The sequence below is a fragment of the Gracilinanus agilis genome, chromosome 2, assembly GCF_016433145.1.
Source record: "Gracilinanus agilis isolate LMUSP501 chromosome 2, AgileGrace, whole genome shotgun sequence".
Classification (NCBI taxonomy): Eukaryota; Metazoa; Chordata; class Mammalia; order Didelphimorphia; family Didelphidae; genus Gracilinanus; species Gracilinanus agilis.
In genome coordinates, this window is record NC_058131.1 from 545,579,500 (window position 1) to 545,598,893 (window position 19,394).

The 19,394-nt window shown below is 34.2% G+C and overlaps 1 protein-coding gene across 1 annotated transcript in view; it reads left to right on the top strand.

Annotated features, from left to right (window-relative positions):
• FAM227B (family with sequence similarity 227 member B) overlaps positions 1–19,394 on the top strand; it is a 336,182-nt gene that overhangs the window by 434 nt on the left and 316,354 nt on the right. The window contains exon 3 of the mRNA XM_044660052.1: positions 43–175. Within this exon, the coding sequence (XP_044515987.1) occupies positions 43–175 (133 nt within the window). The remainder of the gene's footprint in view (positions 1–42; positions 176–19,394) is intronic.

Consider the following 19,394-nt stretch of genomic DNA (forward strand, 5'->3'; position numbering starts at 1 on the left):
CGCCTCAGGTTTCCCCTCTGACGAATCATACTCTCCACACAGGCTGATCCCTCCCCCGGGCAGTCCCGGAGTCTTGCTTGTTTGTTTTCCAAGTGCATTCGGTTCTGGACCGTTGTCTTCTCCTGTTTATCTCTTTCTTTTTGATCTCTGCGTGGATCCGATTCTCCACGCCGAGGTTCAGTACCCACATGTTGAAAGTGAATGGGCGTAACAAGTCAGGGAGAACTGAGAATCAAGATCTAGAGACAGAATATTGGATAGAGCTACACCCGTAGAGATGGCCGGCCCCAGAACTTTTGGGCAGTAAAGGGGCGGCAGGTTAGACTTAAACAGTCTACACTTACTTTTGACCCCGAGCATGTCTCACCCTTAATTTCCTCCTCTGTAAAATGAGGGTAATAATAGCCCCCTATCATACAAGGGTTAACTTAAGTAAAGTGGTAATAATAGCTTTACACGGTATTTTCTTTAATATTCACGACAACCCCAGGAAATAGGGGATATTATTCCCATTTTACAAATGAAGAAACTGAGGCAGGCATTAACTGACATCCCAAGGTCACACTGCTAGTGTCTGAGATGAGGTTTGAATTTAGGTCTTCAAGACTCCAAGGCTAGCATTCTTAATCTTTAGGCGACTTGGATGCATTTTTCCAAATTTTATTATTCTTACTTCAGCTGGGAGTGTTCGTTTATGGCATGATTTTATAATGCTTTGTTGAGAGTCTCATTTGGTGCATCGTTCTATACTTCTGAGGAAAAAAGGGATAGAGTGAACCCCAGGTCTTTGGTTTGACTTTAAGGGAAACCATACTTTAAAATTATAAAACTAAAGGCGATTTGATAATGACTTGTTAACATTGAAGAAATGACCAACAAACAAACTAGGATCAGAGAAAGGGTCGTAAACATGGTGTGCAAGAGCCCTGTATTGGTGTTGGGAACTGGGCTTGAATCTGGGTTCTTCCACTTAGTATCTATATGACTGTGGGCATGTTATATAAAGTCTCTGGGACTCAGTTTTGTTTGTTGTTGTTGCTTTTTATCTTCTTTACCTTTATCTGGTTTGGAGTAGTTGGCCTCAGGACCCTTCCTCCACCTTTCAAATTTTAAATCCCACTTCTATCAAATATAAGATCTAGAAACAGCATAACCAAAATTAAATGCCAAGGAAATAGGTTTTTGAGTATTTATTAATTAAACATTTTGCTGTCAGTGAGAGATGCAAAAGAGGAATCAGTGAAAATATATCCCCATAGCTTATAAATTTGTGGAAGCCAGAGGGAAATTTCTGACTGAATGGAAATCAAGTTTGAGGAAATTTTACTAAAGGGGTACCTTTAGGTCAGGAAAAACCATTTGCCTTTGTAGTAGCTCTGACAAAGAGAGCAAGAGGTTTAGTGTGGGAATTTAAAAGACTTTACTTTGGGGGGGGACAGCTGGGTGGCTCAGTGGGATTGAGAGCCAGTCCTAGAGACTGAAGGTCCTGGGTTCAAATCTGGCCTCAGATACTTCCCAGATGTGTGACACTGAGGAAGTCACTTAATCCCCATTGCCTAGCCCTTACTTCTCTTCTGCCTTGAAACCAATACACAGTTTTGATTCTAAGACAGAAGGGTAAGGATTAAAAAGAAAACTTTACCTTGCATTTATTTACCTCTTTGAATTTCCTATCATGTGACTCCACTCTATCCCTTTAATAATGTAGAATGATGTGCTCCTCCCAGACCACCACTTCCTGGTTTGCAAGAATAGACTTTACTTATTTGTGTCCTCAGTGCTTTGCACATAGTAAGCAAGTAATGTGTTTTTGTTCTTTTTTTCACTATTCCCTTTAGTGCTTATGAAGGTGGCCTGTGTGCCAAAACAATGCTGAATTCATAAATTTTCAAGCTATCTAAGGCTAGGGCATGATACTTTGAATTTGAAAAATAGAATAGTTTGTATGTAAAGGTGGAAGGAGATGGAGAACTCAAAGAGAACGTATTTACTAGTGCAGGGTTTTGAGCTATACTAGAAATGAAAAATCAGTTTCATTGGTTAACATCTGATCTTTCTTCTTCCTTCTTTCATTCCTTTTTCTTCTTTTCTTTTCTTCTTCTCCCCCCTCTTTCTTTCTTCTCTTTCTTTCTTTCTTTCTTTCTTTCTTTCTTTCTTTCTTTCTTTCTTTCTAGAGAAGACATTGTTTTTCAAGTGGGGAATGCCTCGTATTCTTATAAATTTGACAAAGTTCTCTATATATTTAAGATATGAGAATCTAGTTAAGAAACTATAAAAATTTTCACCAATTTTCTTCTTTACTTCTAATCTTGGCTATATTAATTTTATTTATATAAAACCTTTTAAATTTAATATCATCAAAACTATCAATTTTCCGTCTCACAATGCTCTATATCTCTTGTTTTTCATAAATTCTCCTATGCATATATCTGATAGGTAATATATTCCATGTTCTTCTAATTTGCTTTTATCTCCTTTTATGTCTAGGTCATGCATCCACTTTGATCTTATATTGGCAAATAGTGTAAGGTCTTGGTCTATACCTAGTTTCTGCCAGTGTGCTTTCCAGTTTTTCCAACAATATTTGCCAAATAGTGAATTATTTTCCTAATTTACTTTTGTCGAACACAAGATTTCTCTAATCCTTTTTGTTTATTGTATGTCTCTTCTTTTCCACTGATATACCTTTCAATATCTTAGCTTGTACTAGATAGTTTTAATAATTACTACTTTGTATTACAGTTCAAAAGCTGGAAGTGCTAGACCTCCTTCCTTTAAAATTTTCATTATTTTTTATTCTTTATTATTCTTCACCTTTTGTTCTTCCAAATGAATTTTGTTATTTTCTGGCTTAATTAAAGTTTTGAAAATAATTTAATTGGGATGGCATTGAATATGTAGATTAGTTTAGGTTGGATTGTCATTTTAATTATATTGGCTCTGCCCACCCATGAACATTTACTATTTCTCTAATCATTTAAATCTTACTTTATTTGTAAAAAAAAAGTGGTTTATAATATATTTTCATGTAGTTCCTGAATTTGTTTTAGCATCTATCTCCTAAGGTTGTTGTGAGGATGAAATGAGCTAATATTTGCAAAATCTTTTGCAAATGTTAAAGTGTTATATGAATGCTACTTATTAAATAAAAGATCACATAAACAATGAAAGGCGACTGGAAGTATCACAATTATAAAAAAAGGAAATATAGTTAAAGGATATAAATGGCCATAAAAAAACAATTTCAGTTATGTAAAATTAAAAATATTTTGTTTGAAGAAAATGTTACTAGATTAAGAACCTAAACTGTTTGGGATAATATATATTTGATTCAAAATATATAAGAACTATTCCCTAGTAACTAAGAAGTCAAAGGGTATGAATAGGTTGTTTTTTTTTTTTTAATTTAAAATGGCAAACATAAGGAAGATTGTTTCAAAAAACTAATAAAGAGAAAAGCAAATTAAAACAATTAAGTTTTACTCCATATTCCTAAAAGTGGTAAAATGTCAACATGGTGAAAAAGAATGCTGACAAGTCAGAGGACCTTGTTTCAGATAAGATCTGAGATACCTACTAACTATGTGACTTTGGGCAAATTAAGTCTCTTAATCTCACTTTCCTCTTCTTTGAGGTCTCTCCCATTTAAAAATATGTGAACCATTGATCATAGCAGATTAAAGAAGGAAATAGTTAATACTAATAAAACTACTTGAATACAGTCACACATTCACCATTAAAGGAGTTATGAATTGCCCTAAGAATTCAGAGAAACAATTTGGCATAATGTAAAAAAATAAAATTTCACTAAACCTTTTCAGTCCACATATTCCACTCATGTGTATCAAAATAGTCATAGCATCACTTTTTGTGGAGGGAAAAAGCTGGAAACAAATTAGACATTCATCAGGTGAAATAAATCGTGTTGTATGAATGTAATGGAATATTATTGTGCTTTAGGAAAAGGCAAAATCATGTATCCCTTGTGACTTTCCTTGTCATGGTTTCAATATATCACAAGTTGGGATAAGAAATGGGAATTTTGGAGGAATTTTATGGAAGCCGCAGATGACATATGGAGGCAAGCAGATGACACAGAAAAAGTTTAGCAGTTCAAATACATGCTTTGTATTTGATATTGTATAATATCAACATATTTTGTCTTTTAATACTATAAATATTCACAATTTCTTTTTTTTTTAAAAACCCTCACCTTTCATCTTAGAGTCAATACTGTGTACTGAGCTACCCAGCTGCCCCCACAATTTCTTTTTTAAAGTTAAAATAAGTAAAAAGTTAAAGTCCATAAAAAGACAAAAAAGCCAGAAGATGATACACCAAAACTAAAAAGTAGAGATATCTTAATATTGACCTACATATAGTCTATGACCAAATAATTTATTTAAATTTTATAAGGTATTGTAAATACCCTATAAAAGTTATGCTCAAGTATTTCAAACATCTTTTAGAATGTTCAGGGTTTTGAGCTATACTAGAAAAGAAAAATTTTAAATTCAGACTTTTTTTCTGGTATGAAGGGAGGGCCAAAAATTTTTACACAGGTTTTCCAGGTTTTGCAGGTGCTATACCCCTAACCTCCTTGATGAGAAAGGGATATCTATATAATTAGATCAAAGAAAATTCAGAGAAGATGGTCAAATTAATGGAAAGAAAAGTAAGAACCAGGAGATGAATGTACAGTGATTCTAATAATGTAAATGAAAACATTAAAAAGTAGTCAAATTAAATGATCATTCTTGGTCCTAGAAGACTCCTATTGAAACACACCTACCTCTTCTGAGTAGAGAATTGAGAGACTACAAGATATTGAATGGACACCTTACCTTGTCTCTAGAAAGGCTTGTAAAAGTGCTGTCCAACTAAGTTGACCTAGCTGAATATATCTGGAAGTATCTTTCACAACTATGGCTAAGAAGGAAATATTTGAAGGAAAAAGATGATGATAAAAGATAAACTAGACAATTTCAGTTACATAAAATTAAAAATATTTTGTTTGAGCAAAATCTTGCTAAATAAGAACAGAAACTATTGCATGGAGGAAATATTATTTGCATCAAATGTCTCTGACTCTAACCAAATATGGTGCCTCAGTCTAGGATGTCTTCTCACCTCCAATGCCCCCAAAGAGAATTTTGAAAAAGAAGGCAAACCCCAAAATCTTGTCTCTAAATAATTCCCTTATTTAAAAGTGAGAAAAATTCACAGAGGAGTATGCTGATCTCTACTCTCTAGATGTAGTTATCAAAGATTTTGTCTCTTCTGCTCTTTTCTTAACATACGACACTCTATCTTCCCAGCATTATGCTGACTTCTATACCTGGAATCTATTTCCTCATTACCACTTTTTCAGAATCCTTCTTCAAGACATTGTTCAAGGATCTTCTACATGAAGCCTAACCTGAACTCTTCAACTTGATAATTTTTTGTCTTCCTTTTCAAAACTACTTACCTGGCATTTAACTACTTTGTACTTTTTTGTTCTCTTCAAATATATATATATATATATAGTGTTAGCATTTAGCCTCAGTTTCCTCACACATACAAGTAGGAGGTTAGATTGATGGCCTCTAACATACTTTCCAACTATAAGTCTATGATCTGATCAATCTTCCAAAACTGAGCTCTTTTTTTTTGTAAAAATACAAATTAATCTTTTTATACATTGATAATCTAGTCTTCCCTCTGCCCCTTTCATTGAATAAAATAATTAAAATTAAAACATCCTCATCATAACCATGCTTGGTCCAGCAAGATAAATCCCCATGTTGGCTTTGCCCAATGCATTTAAAGTTCATCACTTCTCACAGTGGGCATTCCATCTTCAATCATCTGGACTCTTGATTTATCAATGAATTGATCAGTCTTAGTTTTTCAAAATTGTTTTTCTCTTTGTTGTCATATAATTATTCTGCTTATTTAACTCTTCATCAGTTCAAAGGTCTTTCTAAGTTTCCTCTGCAGCTGTTCATATTTTAGCATTTCTTATGGCTCAGTGATTCCATTTCATTAATATACCTTAGTTTAGCCACTTTCCAATAGAATGTTCCCATTTTCCAATTGCTGGTTACCAGGAAAAGAATTTCTATTTTAATACATATAGGTCCTTCTCTTTCTTTGATCTCTTTATGGTATAGGCCTATTAGAAGTAACCACATCAAAGGGTATACATGGAAGTTTGTTAACATTGCAGAATGGCCAGATTAACTCAAAGCTCTCAATAGTGTTGCATCCCTTATGAAAAAGAAAAACCATTTTTGTAAAAACATTTAATACAGAAACTGTGTTCAACAATGTATATAATAATCCTCCGTATTTTAGTTATGTGTTCATAGAAGGGTCCATAGGATTTGCAACTGGATAAAGACCTTAAGGGACATCTAATCCAACCCCATCCTTTTACAGATGAAAAAACAGAAGTGAATAGAAATTAAGTGGTTTTCCCAATTCATTTAATTATCAAAGCCTTACTTACATTATACTAAAATTCCACCATATTTATATATATCACAATTTATTCAGCCATTCTCTAAGTATTAGGTGACCACTCTGATAAAGAAATAAAAACTATCAATTTTTTCATTCTTTTCTTCAATAAAAAGCTCTATCATCAGTATTTTTATATTTATGATCCTTCTATGTCTTTGACCTCTTTGGGTGGGGGAAAGATTATCTGTGGTTTGGTGATTTGAGAGATATAGTTCCAATTTGCTTTCCAGAAAAGTTGGATCAATTCACAGTGCCACCAACAGTGCTTTAGTATGCCTGTTACAATCCCTTCAAGTATTTCCACTTTCTTCTTTACAATTTTTAGCAATACAATGAGTATGGAGTAGAAACTCAGAGTTTTTAAATGAGCATTTCTATTACTATTAGTAATATGGAAGGTTTTTTTAAAATATAGTTGTTGGCAGGTTGTCCATCTTTGTTTTATTTTTCCCAATGACATACAAAGACAATTTTTAACAGTTTTCTAAAATTTTGAGTTCCATATCTCTTTGAAATAGTACGCCATTTGATAGAAGTGATTGTGACTTGATAGATTTGATAGAGGTAAATATTTAAGGGACCTCCATCCAATGCACCCCAGTGACTCAACATAGTAGGAATCAGTCAGGTGCCTGAGGCTAGTGTCCCTTGGCATCCCAGCATCAGCTTTAGCATCCCAACTCAATGTTGCAAAGAAGGAGGAAGAAGCTAACATTTTGAAAAGCCAGCATGGTAAGTTGAGAAGCTCTCTCTCTCTCTGGACAACTCTCTGAAAAAACTTTCCAGACTGACTCTCCCTGAACCCTCTTATCTGAGCTATTTTCTGGTGATTCTTGGCAAGCTACAGTTCAAAGTGCTACAACGGAGAATTGGATTCTTCCCTAAAGTTAGAAAGGCTGAAACATATTTCTCTCTACTAATAAATGCTTGTAAATCTGGTCATCAGCATCCAGATTAATTTTTATTTGTAACATTGCACATGTGGTGAGAATGTGAAGGATGATTTCAAGAAAAGTATGCTAGCAGTGTTTCTGAAAGCAATGAGACAGAGGGAGAACCATTTATAATATTTTATTGAAGAGCTGAAGATTTAAAGTGTACTCCTAAACCAATCATAAAATGCATCTAGATTAAAAAGAAAAATGGCTAATTCCCCAATTGATAAATGGACCAGGGACATGAATAGGCAGTTTTCAAATAAAGAAATAAAAACTATCAATAAGCACATGAAAAAAGTGTTCTAAATCTCTTATAATTAGAAAAATGCAAAACAAAACAACTCTGAGGTACCACCTCACACCTAGCAGATTGGCTAATATGAAAACAAAGGAAAGTAATAAATTTTGGAGGGGATGTGGCAAAATTGGGACACTAATAATGCATTGCTGGTGAAGTTGTGAATTGATCCAACCATTCTGGAAGGCAATTTGGAATTATGCCCAAAGGACTTTCAATGAATGCCTGCCCTTTGATCCAGCCATACCACTGCTGGATTTATACCCCCCAAGAGATAATAAGGAAAAATACATGTACAAAAATATTTGTAGTTGCACACTGTAGTGGCCAAAAATTGGAAAATGAGGGAGTATCCATTAATTAGGGAATGACTGAACAAATTGTGGTATCTTTTGGTGATGGAATACTATTGTACTAAAAGGAATAATGAACTGGAGGAATTCCATGTGAACTGGAATGACCTCCAGGAATTGATGCAGAGTGAAAGAGGAAGAACCAGGAGAATGTTGTACACAGAGACTGATACACTGTGGCACAATCAAATGTAATGGACTTCTCTATTAGCACCAATGCTAGTAGGATCCAGGACAATTCTGAGGGAATTATGAGAAAGAACACTATCCACATCCAGAGAAAGAACTTTGGGAGTAGAAACACAGAAGAAAGACATTTGCTTGATCACATGGTTCTATGGGGATATGATTGGGGACATAGACTCTAAATGATCACTCTATTGCAAATATTAATAATATGGAAATAGGTCTTGATCAATGATACTTGTAAAACTCAGTTGAATTGCATATTGGCTACAGGAGGTGTGAGAAAAGAGGATAGGGAAAACATGAATCATGCAACCATGGAAAAAAATTCTAAATTAATTAAATTTTAAAATTGTTTAAAAATTAAATTAAAATTCTTTTAAATTAAAAAAAGAAATAAAAATGGTTAGATGAGGAAAAAATCTTCATACCAAATTTTTCAGACAAAGTTTGTATCTAAAATAGCTAGATAGATAGGTGGTACAGTGGAGAAAGCACTGGACCTATAGTCAGGAAGACTCATTCATGAGTTCAAATCTGGATTTAGACACTTAACTAGCTGTGTCTCCCCAAAGAGATCATTTAATCCTATTTATCTCAGTTTCCTTATCTATAAGATGAGTTGGAGAAGAAGGGAGTAGCAAACCACTTCAAAATCTTTGCCAAGAAAACTTCATGAAGAGTCAGACAAAACAGAAAAAACTGAATGCCAACACAGAATATAAAGTGTGTGTATGTGTTTATAACCAAAAGCCATTCCCCAGTACATAATTGGTCAAAAAATATAATAAAACAGTTCTTAAAAGAGAAATTGCAAACTATTAACAATTATATGAAAGAATATTTTAAACCATTAGTAGAGATTCATAAAATTGCACATCAAAACAAAATAACGCTGAAGTTTCACCTCACATCTCAAGAATAATAAATGCTCATCAGTTGGGGAATGACTAAACAAATGATGATACATTACTCATTCAATATTGATGTGCTGTAAGAAGTGACAAATATAAATATAGAGAAACATGATGAAATTTATCCTAAGTACATAGAACCAAGAAAATAATATATACAATGACAACAATAAAAATATATAAAACAGCCAAAAAATTCTGCAAGTTGTTGCAAAATTAAAAAAAAATAATTATGGTCCCAAAAAAAGAGATATAAGAAATCATCTGTCCTCACTCCTTTGTAGAACTGGGGAGTTCCATGGATATGGAATACCATACATATTACCAGATTTGGTTTGATATTTTGATTGATTCTGTTGGTTTTTTCCTCTACCACTTTTTCTTTTAAAAAATTTGTTATCTAGGATGTATTTAGTAGAAACGGGGAAAGGGAGAGGAATTTGGGGGGAAAATTTAGATGATTTAAAAAACAAAATATGTATGTATCAATAAAATTTTGTTTAAAATATTGACTGAATACTTGTGAACAATGTACATTTAGTAGTTGTATATCTAAAATAATAATTTCCAATAGTAAATTGTCAATATGCATTTTATTTCTCTAGAAAATGTATGCACCCCCAAAGACCATTGTGGATTTCTTACGTGCTCAGAATATAGTAAGTAGAATAGCTTTTTTGATATTCCCAAAGTATTTCATACCTGTGTTGGTTATATGGATTTTCCTTAACTTCTTCAACTATTGGTGTCCTCCTTCCCTCACTATATTATATTTACTTTGCATTTATTCCAGGTGTAATAATATATGGTCCAGAACATATGAACATTCTCAACTAAGAGACCCCAACCCTAGGCTTAAGCAACCTGGATTTATGCCATTGGGGAGCATTGCCTTATAGCATGCACTTACGCTCTTCTTGAACTCTCTGCACTTACACTTTCATACTGGAGTAGAACTTATGAAGAAATCTTTTTTTATAACTTTTCCAATTACACATAATAACAATTTTTAGCATGTTTTCCAAGATTATATGATCCAAATTATCTCTCTCTTTCCCTTCCCTAACCCCTTCCTGAGGTTGTATTTCATCAAAAGCTTTTTCTGCATCTACTGAGATAATCATGTGATTTCTATTGGCTTTGTTATTAATTTGACCAATTATGTTGATAATTTTCCTAATGTTGACCAGCCATGCATTCCTGGTAAAAATCCTGCCTGGTCTTAATGAATGATTTTTATGATATATTGTTGTAGTCTTTTTTTTTGCTAGTATTTTATTTAAGATTTTTGCATCTATATTCATTAAAGAAATTGGTCTATAATTTTCTTTTTCTATTTTTTGCTCTTCCTGACTTAGGTATCAGCACTCTATTTGTGCATGTAGGGAATTTGGTAGCACTCCTTTTCTATTTTTCCAAAATCATTTTTATAGTATTAGGATTAATTGCTCTTTAAATGTTTGATAGAATTCATTAGTGAATCCATCTGTCCCTGAGGATTTTTTCATAGGGAATTCATTGATGGCTTGTTCAATCTCTTTTCTGTTGAGATGGGGCTGCTTAAGTATTCTATTTCCTCCTCTGTTAATCAGGAAAATTTATATTTTTATAAATATTCATCCACTTCAGATTTATTGTCATGTAATTGGGCAAAATAGCTCCTAATGATTGTTTTAAATTCCTCTTCATTGGTGGAAATTTCATTCTTTTCACTTTTTATATTGGTCATTTAATTTTTTGCTTTCCTTTTTAAATCAAATTAATCTGGTTTATCTTTTCTATTAATTTTTTTTTCAGAAAACTAACTCCTAGTCTTATTTATTTGTTTAGGATTTTCTTACTTCATCTTTTTAAATTTCTCCTTTGACTTTGAGGATTTCTAAATTTGTGTCTGTGGATTTTTATTTCATTTTACCCCCCTAGTTTATTCAGTTGCATGCCCAATTCATTTATCTGCTTTTTTCTCTATTTTATGGATGTAAGGTTTAAGAGATATTATTTTCCCCTAAGTACTTCTTTGGCTACATCCATAAATCTTGACATGTTTTTTCATTGTTGCCATTCTCTTCAATGGAATTACTGAATGTTTCTGCAATTTATTCTTTGACTCATTTTAGAATAAATTATTGAGTTTCCTATTAATTTTTAATTTTTCTTTCCATGGCCCTTTATTGAATATAATTTTTATTGAATTATCACCTAGAAAATGCATTTATTATTTCCACCTGTCTGCATATGGTTGTGAGGTTTTTATGCCCTAATAATACATGGTCAGTTTTTGTGTAGGTGCCACGTACCACTGAGAAGAAAGTAGAGTCCTTTATATTCCCATTCAATTTTCTCCAGAGATCTAGTAAATATAAATTTTCTAAAATTTCTCTCACCTCTTTTCCTTCTTGTTTATTTATGTTTTGGTTGGATTTCTCTAGGTCTGAGAGGAGAAAGTAGAGATCCCCCACTAGTAATGTTTTACTGTCTATTTCCTCCTGAATTTCATTTAATTTCTCCTTTAAAAAATTGGATGCTCTGCCATTTGGTGCAGATATGTTTACTATTGATATTAGTTCATTGTGTATGGTATTTTCCCCCCAGATGTAATTTCTTACTTATCCCTTTTAGTTATATATTTTTTGCTTTAACTTTGTCTGAGATCATGATTGCTACTCTCTCTTGTATTTCAACTGAAGTATAATAGATTCTGCTCTGGTCCCTTACCTTTACTCTGTGTCTGTTTCCCTACTTCAAATGTGTTTCTTATATACAACATATAGAAGGATTCTGGGCTTTTATCCACTCTGTTATCTGCTTCCATTTTATGGGTAAGTTCAGCCCATTCACATTCATAGTTACGATAACCAACTATTCATTCCCTCCATCTTCTTTTCCTCTTTTGATCCTGTTCTCTCTCCTTTCACTCTATCCTTCCTCAAAAGTATTTTGTTTCTAACTACCATCTCCCCAAAATCATCCTTTCTATTATTCCCTTCTTTTGTTATTCACTTCTTACTTCCCTGTAGGACATCGTTGGTGAAGGTTTTCAATTTCTCATACCCAGAGGCAACTTCAAGCTGTCTGTGAGCATTCCACATTACCCAAGAGAGCAAAGGGAGGAAGTGCTTGCTCTGGGTGGCTGGACCGAGGGATAGGATATGCAAAAAATGTCCTTGGGCACTGGGAAGAGAGGGAACAGAGTAGCTACCCCGTTCCAGGGCTGGCATGCATGCAAATACTTCACCAGCTCTGCTGTAGGGTAATATAGATTTCTATTCCCAACTGAATATGAATGTTATTCCCTCTCTGAGCCAATTCTGATGAAAATAAGGTTTTAAGTATTACCCATTATCATGTTCATCCTCCCCTTTACTGTAATGTGTTTTTTTTGTGACTCTTCAGGTTAGATAATTTGCCCCATTCTTCTTCTTCCTTCTCTCTTCTCTCATCTCAGTGCAATTCTCCTTTTCACCCCCCTTTTTTGGGGATATCATGTCATCATAAACTGCTTATTCTCATACTTATTTCTATGTATACTCTTTCTAATAATGAAATTCTTAAAAGTTACAAGTATCATCTTCCCATATGTAAATAGTTTGACCTCATTGAATTCCTTAAGTTTTCTTTTTCCTATTTACCTTTCTATGTTTCTTTTCAACATATGTAGTATGTGAACATTAAATTTTTGTTCACATCTGGTCGTTTCATCAAGAATGCTTCAAAATCCTCTATTTCATTAAATGACCATTTTCCCTCCAAAAAAATATACTCAGTTTTGCTGGGTAGGTGATTCTTTGTTGTTAAACCTAGTTGCCTTCCAGAATATCATATTCCAAGCCCTCTGATCCTTTAGTGTAGAAGCTGCTAAATCCTGTGTAATTCTGTCTGTGGCTCCATAATATTTGAATTATTTCTTTCTGGCTGCTTGCAATATTTTCTTCATAATCTGGGAACTCTGGAAGTTAACTATAACATTCCTGAGAGTTTTCATTTATGCATTTATTTCAGGAGTGATTGGTGAATTCTTTTTGTGCTTTACCCTCTTGTTCAGGAATATTTGGGCATTTTTCTTTGATAATTTCTTGTTGATGTCTAGGCTTTTTTCCCCATACCTTTCAAGTAGTCTAAGAATTCTTAAATTAGCTCTCATAAAATATTTGTAGCCAGGCTTTTTGTGGTGGCAAAAAAATTGGAAAATGGGGAAGGGGGTGTTCATCAATTGGGGATGGCTGAACAAATTGTGGTATCTGATGGTGATTGAATATTATTGTGCTGAAAGGAATGATGAACTTGAGAAATTCCATGTGAACTAGAAAGACCTCCAGGAGTTGATGCAAAGCAAAAGGAGAAGAACCAGGAGAACATTGTACAGAAACTGATACATTCTTGCACAATTGAATGTAATGGACTTTTCTACCAACAGCAATGCAATGACCCAGGACAATCCATAGTGTAATCTTTTCAAAAGAAAGATTCTATCACATGCCAAACCCCTTGGCTAGCCTCTTTCTGCGTGTAGGGGACTTTCCTGCCAAAAGGGGCTAGAGATACCATTTCTTTCTTTTTCTACCTTTCTCTTGGCCTGGCCTACTTGAAGAGAAAGGAGAGAAACAATTACACCAACTCCTCCCATTCGTCTTCTGTTCTGAGCTACTTATCACTGAGTATATTCCACTAGGAAACCAGCTCCTGTGATATTACCAACCCTTAGAAACTCCTACAATAATTAATGCACTCCTACCTGGTCATATCCTCTGTGTCCCAAAGACCATTGTAAGGGCCAGGATGTAAGGAATAAAAAATAAAAAGGTTGGACTAAATTTATAAGAGTGTAGTTGCCAGGAATTATCACTCAATTCCAAATGACTTTTTATGGTAGTTTATTTACAAAAGGAGAAAGAGTGAAAGTAAGAAAATCAGAGAGTAGATATTTACTCCAGTCCGGTTTGAACCAGGCAAGACTTAAGAGGCTCCAGCAAAAGTTTTGCTTAGGACTGCCCAGGGGCATCACCCACTATCACACACATGGGTCACAGACCTACCCCACTTTAGGATAAGTGGGGTATATACTCTTTTGGAGATCAAATCTAAAAATGAGCAGGGGAGAGTTAATCCCATCTTCACACCAAGAACTGACAGGCTATTGTTAAACAAACCCCATTTTCTACTATCCCCTGCCTGCTATTTATTCTCATCCCTTTCATCCCAATGCCACTCATCCCTTCCACTGTACTCTCAAGAATACCTGCTCCAAAGGTCACAAACTTAATTTTGTTTTGGCTCTTTCCCTTTCCTTTTCCTTTCATCATCTGATTCTTATTAAGTCTTGACTCCCTTCTGATGATACAGCCTTCCTGACCATCTTTTCTCACTAATTCCTCTTGACTCATTGAATGAAATGAAGGAATTGTAATACTCATTCCTCCCTGTTGGCACTTCTAGGCTTGCCTTCTACTCTATCACTCAATAACCTCTCCATCTTTGAATTCACTCAATCTATGTCAACAACTTACTTAAATTCTGGCAACTATTGTTTTCTGTCAACAGTTAGGACACTCATTTCCTTCCTCAGAGTTTGGTGTGCCTGACTCATAGTTTTTCTACCCCTCAACTTCTGCCCTTATACTAGGAGACTTCAACATACATATTGATGCTCCCTCAAAACAAAGTTCTTCAGCTTGTTCATTTCTCATGACCTACTCTAATAGCAGTAAATCTCTCTACCCAATCTCAACAATACACAAAGATTATAATGCTGTTAATCTTGTCACCACTCACAAATGAACAACTTCTGTGTTTTTGAAATATAAAAATCCCTTATCTGATTATTTGTTGTCATTCCACCTCTACCTCTGCCTTGTAATCCCACACTCTATTCTTTATCCTCTGTGAACTCCAGTCACTTGGAACTTTATTTCTTTCTGAGATCATGACCCTTGTACTTGCTAAATTCTTTTTCTTTTCCTATCTGGACTGCTTTAGTGAACCAGTTCAATCATATACTGCCTTCTTCTCTTCAGGCCTCTGCTTCTCCTATCTTGTTACCAATCTTGTTCTGCCAAGCCTTGGTTTTGGATCATTCCCACCTTTCACTGCCTTTATTCCTACTCACATGCTGCTAAATGAAGCCAGAGAAAATTATGAAAGTGTACTGACTGGTTCCACTACAAATTTGTGTTATATAATTTCAACTGGACCCTACTATAGCAAGGAAATTCTTTTATACCTCCCTAATTATAACAATATCCTTCTAGAAGTATTTTTAGAATAAAATTATATAATATTTTAAAGCACTTTTCAGATTTTTAAAGTGCCATATAAATGCTAGATATTATTTATTATTATTATCCTGGATCTGTTCATTTTACTTTGTATCAACCCATATAAAACTTTCCATATTTCTCTGTGCCCCATCATATTTATATTTCTTATGACTCAATAAAATTCCATTATTTTCATATTTGTTCAGCCATTGGCCAAGGCATGTACATCAGTTTTACATCTTGTTTTTGTTACAGTAGCCAATGCTATCATATTCTTATTTATATGGGTCCTTTCCCTCTCTGGACCTCTGTGAAGTATATATTTAATAACCATTTTGTTGAGTCTAAGAATATGCATAATTGAATGACTCTTAGAATATAGTTCCAAATTGTTTTCTGCTATAGTAAGACCAATTCACAGTGCCACCATCAATGCCTTAATGTGTCTGTCTTCCTACAACTCCTCCAACAAATTATTTTCCTCTTTTGTCATAATCTTAAATAAATATAAAGTGAAACATCAGAATTATTTTAATTCGCATTTGTTTCTTTTAGTCCTTTGGAGCATTTCTATGTGGTTATTGATAGTTTGCCTTCCTTTACTTGAAAATTGCACATTTGTTAGCCTTCGGCCATGTATTTATAGGAAAATGATTTTTTTCTTAATATATTTGTATCAAGAGAGTTAGAGGCAAGATGGCAGAGCAGGGTCAGTGAAAGCCCAAACCACCCAGAGAATCCTGTCCAAAAAACCTTAAAATATCAGAATAACATTTCAAAATAAATATTATACTGACAGAACCAACAAGGGGATGGAATGAAACAATTTTGATGAAGAAAACAACTTGAATGGTAGGGAGAGAGAAACTAATCCACTGGGGTAAGAGGGGAGCATAAGCCACAGCAAGGATGCATAGCCCTCAACAAAGCTGCACCAAGGAGTGCTTGCACAAGTCATACACATAGGGTGCTAATACTTAAGCCAGGAAGAACAAAAACAGAAAGAAAATTATAAGCTAATTTCAATAATGAATATAAAGGCAAAAAATTAAATAAAATACTAGGAAGAAAACTACAACAATATATCACAAAGATCATTCACTATGATCAGACAGGATCTATACCAGGAATACAGGGCTGGTTTACTATTAGGAAAACTAGTAGCATAACTGAGCATATCAATGACTAAATGGAAATCACATAATTATCTGAATGCATGTAGAAAAAGCCTTGGACAAAATACAATACCCATTCCTAGTAAAAACACTAGAGGGGGGCAGCTGGGTAGCTCAGTGGATTGAGATCCAGGCCTAGAGACGGGAGGTCCTAGGTTCAAATATGACCTCAGACACTTCCTAACTGTGTGACCCTGGGCAAGTCACTTGACCCCCATTGCCTACCCTTAGCACTCTTCTGCCTTGGAGCCAATATACAGTATTGACTCCAAGATGGAAGGTAAGGGTTTTTTAAAAATTAAAAAAAAAACACTAGAAAGCACAGTAATAATTTTTAAAAATAAAATAAATAATATCAAAATTATTACAAATGCTTTGCACAAACAATACCAATATAACTAAGATTAGAAGGTAAACAACAAATGGTGGTGGGGAGGAGGTAAATTTATAGCAAATTTCTCTAATAAAGGTCTCATTTCTCAAATTTGTAGAGAACTAGGTCAAAATTTTAAAAAATACAAGTCATTCCCCAACTGACAAATGTTCAGAGGATATGAACAAGCAGTTTTCAGATGAAATAATCAAAGCTCTCAATAATAATATGAAAAAAGTTTTAAATCACTCTTGATTAGAGAAACGCAAATTAAAATAACTCTGAGGTATAACCTCACACCTATCCCATTAGCCAATATTATAGTAAAGGAAAGTGATAAATGTTGGAGCGGATATGGCAAAATGGGGAAACTAATACTTTATTAGTGGAGTTTTAAACTGATCCAGCCATTCTGGAGGGTAATTTGGAACTATGACCAAAGGACTATAAAACTATGCATATCCTTTAATCTTGTAAAACCAGTACTTGGTCTGTATCCCAAAGAGTTTATAAGAAAGAGGAAATGACATACCTATACAAATATATTTATAGCAGCTCTTTTTGTGGTGACAAAGAACTGTAAATTGAAGGGATGTCCATCAATTGGGGAAAGGCTAAGCAAATTGTAATACATGATGATGATGGAATACTATTGTGCTATAAGGAACAGTGAGCAGAATGATGTCACAATGTGGCAAAAATTTATTAGCAGAGAGGCCAAAAAGTAAAACAAAGTCTCCAAGCCAAAAATAAATAGGTTTATTGAGAGAGGACCAGTCTCAGAATAAAGCCAGACTCTGGTTGGCAACTGAAGACCTTAAGCTTTGTGAGTGGCCTCCTTATATACACCAAAATTTGCACTGTGGTACAATAATTTTTATCAGAATATGATTATAGTTTCCCAAGAATCAGATATATTCCTAGTTTCCCAAGGATCAGCTATAGAGTTCCCCAAAGGATCTGATATTTCTATGGCTCCTCAGGCATCAAGTGAAATCAGATCACATGGGTGTGCTTGAACTACAACTTTACATAATAGAGGCAAGAGAGGAGAAGTGACAGAAAACTATATGCCTGCTGGGTGATTTTTCAAAATAGATTTTTTTCTTAGGGGGCAGCTGGATGGCTCAGTGGATTGAGAGCCAGGCCTAGAGACAGGAGGTCCTAGGTTCAAATCTGGGCTCAGACACTTCCTAGCTGTGTGACCTTGAGCAGGTCACTTAACCCCCATTGCCTAGCCCTGTAACAAATAAAGTTAATATAGTAGGATTTATATAACAGATATTAGGGTTTAAAAACATTACCAAAAAAATAGAATTTTTCAGAATTATGCTTACTCAAAAAGACTTATATGATTCAGATACAGATAGAATTATAGCTTGATTATTTTTAGAAAAGTTTAAGGTCTATAATCATAGCATAACTAAACTAGGAAAAACTGTTGAATAACTGAATTTTGGAAAACCTGCTAATATTGATGTAATTATAAAGTGGGGCAGGGGGGTTCACATTCACAACAAAAACCTGGAGAGATCTACATGAACTGATGCAAAGTGAAATAAACAGAACTGGGAGAACATTGTAAATAGTAACAACAATATTCTACAATGATCAACTGTGAAAGACAGCTCTTCTCAGCAATACAATGATCCAGGACAATTCTGAAGGGCTTATAACAAAGAATGCAATGCACTGACAGAGAAAAAACAGTTGGAGCCAAAATGCAAATCAGAATATACTCTTTTTCACATTAGCTTATTTTGTATCTTAATTTGTGGGCTTTTTAATAATCATTTTCTGACATTTTGTGATCCATGTTCTCTCCCTCTCTACCTCTCCAACATGGCAGGTAATATGATATAAGTTATGCATGTGTTCTCATATAACATGTATTTCCATGTTCATCATGTTGTGAAAGAAGACACATTTTGCTTATACAAGGAAAAAAACTTTCAAGGAAATAAAGTGAAAAATGATATGGTTCAATTTGCATTCAGACTCCATCAATTCCTTCTATGCTTCTGGATAGCCTTTTTTCATTAAATCCTTTGGAACTATCTTGGATTATTGCATTGCTGATGATGGTTAAATCATTCATGTTTGATCATAATCCATTATTGTAAGTCATTCAACCTTCCTTGTTCTCCATTTACTAATCTTGTCTAATGTGGGAATTGGATTAGATGACCTCTAGGTCCCTTCCGACTCTAAATCTTTGGTTTTATTATTCTATCATATTTTTGTGTTCTTGGGAAACTCATTTAACCACTCAACCTCAGTTTCCTCATAAAATGAAAAAAGGTGAATTAAACGATAGATGAGAGCTTTTCTAGCCTTAAATTCCATAGCCTTCCTTGAATACTAGTACCTTTGAAATAAAAAGGCATCTTCCTGGA